The sequence below is a fragment of the Saprolegnia parasitica genome (genome assembly GCF_000151545.1).
Source record: "Saprolegnia parasitica CBS 223.65 unplaced genomic scaffold supercont2.963, whole genome shotgun sequence".
NCBI classification, from domain to species: Eukaryota; Oomycota; class Saprolegniomycetes; order Saprolegniales; family Saprolegniaceae; genus Saprolegnia; species Saprolegnia parasitica.
Window position 1 is genome coordinate 1888 of NW_012157357.1, and position 825 is coordinate 2712.

General features: G+C 53.9%; 1 protein-coding gene across 1 annotated transcript; it reads right to left on the bottom strand.

Moving 5' to 3' along the window:
* Positions 1-209: 209 nt before the first annotated feature.
* SPRG_18085 (hypothetical protein) lies at positions 210-791 on the bottom strand (the record flags this gene model as incomplete). The annotated part of the gene is made up of 1 exon (XM_012357512.1): positions 210-791. One exon carries the CDS (start codon positions 789-791, stop codon positions 210-212), a length of 582 nt encoding a protein of 193 aa, XP_012212902.1.
* Between the last annotated feature and the right edge of the window lie 34 nt (positions 792-825).

The following is an 825-nucleotide window of genomic DNA, read 5'->3' on the forward strand; positions in this document are numbered from 1 at the left end:
AACTCCAGCCTACAATAAAATCCCCCGTCCCATCCTCCATTGCCAACTTGCGTCGCATGTGGACCAAAGACCTGCTCGGCAACACAAGGAAGGCGTTGCTCATCGCTGCTTCTCCCGAGCACAATGATAGTGTGCATCCCCTCCAGAAATTAGCTAACACAAAAGCTCAAATACGTGTTCAAAGATCAATGTCGTCGGCTCCTTCACCATCAAAGCAGCGAGAATCGCTTCTGAGCTTCGGTGGCAAGCCGCTCAAACTCCTCCAGCCCTGCTTGAAAGACGAGCTTGGCGTCGGGTTGATCTGGAAAATCATCTGGTGTCAGCTTGGCGATGATCTCGCAGAGCTTCGTGTAGCGGTAGGGACGGAAGACCCATTCGTTGCTTGGACGCACAGTAGGGACCAGAGAGTGACCGTTGGCGTGCTTCGACGACTTCTTGCTCTTCTTCGACTTGTGTTTCTTTCCCACACTCGTCGTCGACGCACGTGGCTGCAAGGCGATCTTAAACTCGCAGTATCGAACGGCAAAGTCGCCGAGCTCGTCGAGATCGCGCCCGTGCTCGAGCGCTGCCCATCTCTCGCGCAAGTCCTTTGCATCTCTCAAAAGGATTGCCATCTCTGCATCGCGAGCGTCGGCGCGCGTATTAGAGGCCTTGATGCGCTTGCGGAGCTTGACGATCTCTGTGTTCAAAACCTTGCTGAGCGCATCACGAATCTGGCCGTTCTTCTTGAAGGCAGCCATGAGCTTGTTGTAGCGTCTTTCCTGTTCCTGAAAGTACGCCTTGGTGTCCATGAGCTTGTCGTACGAAATGTTGAAGGTCGCTGTG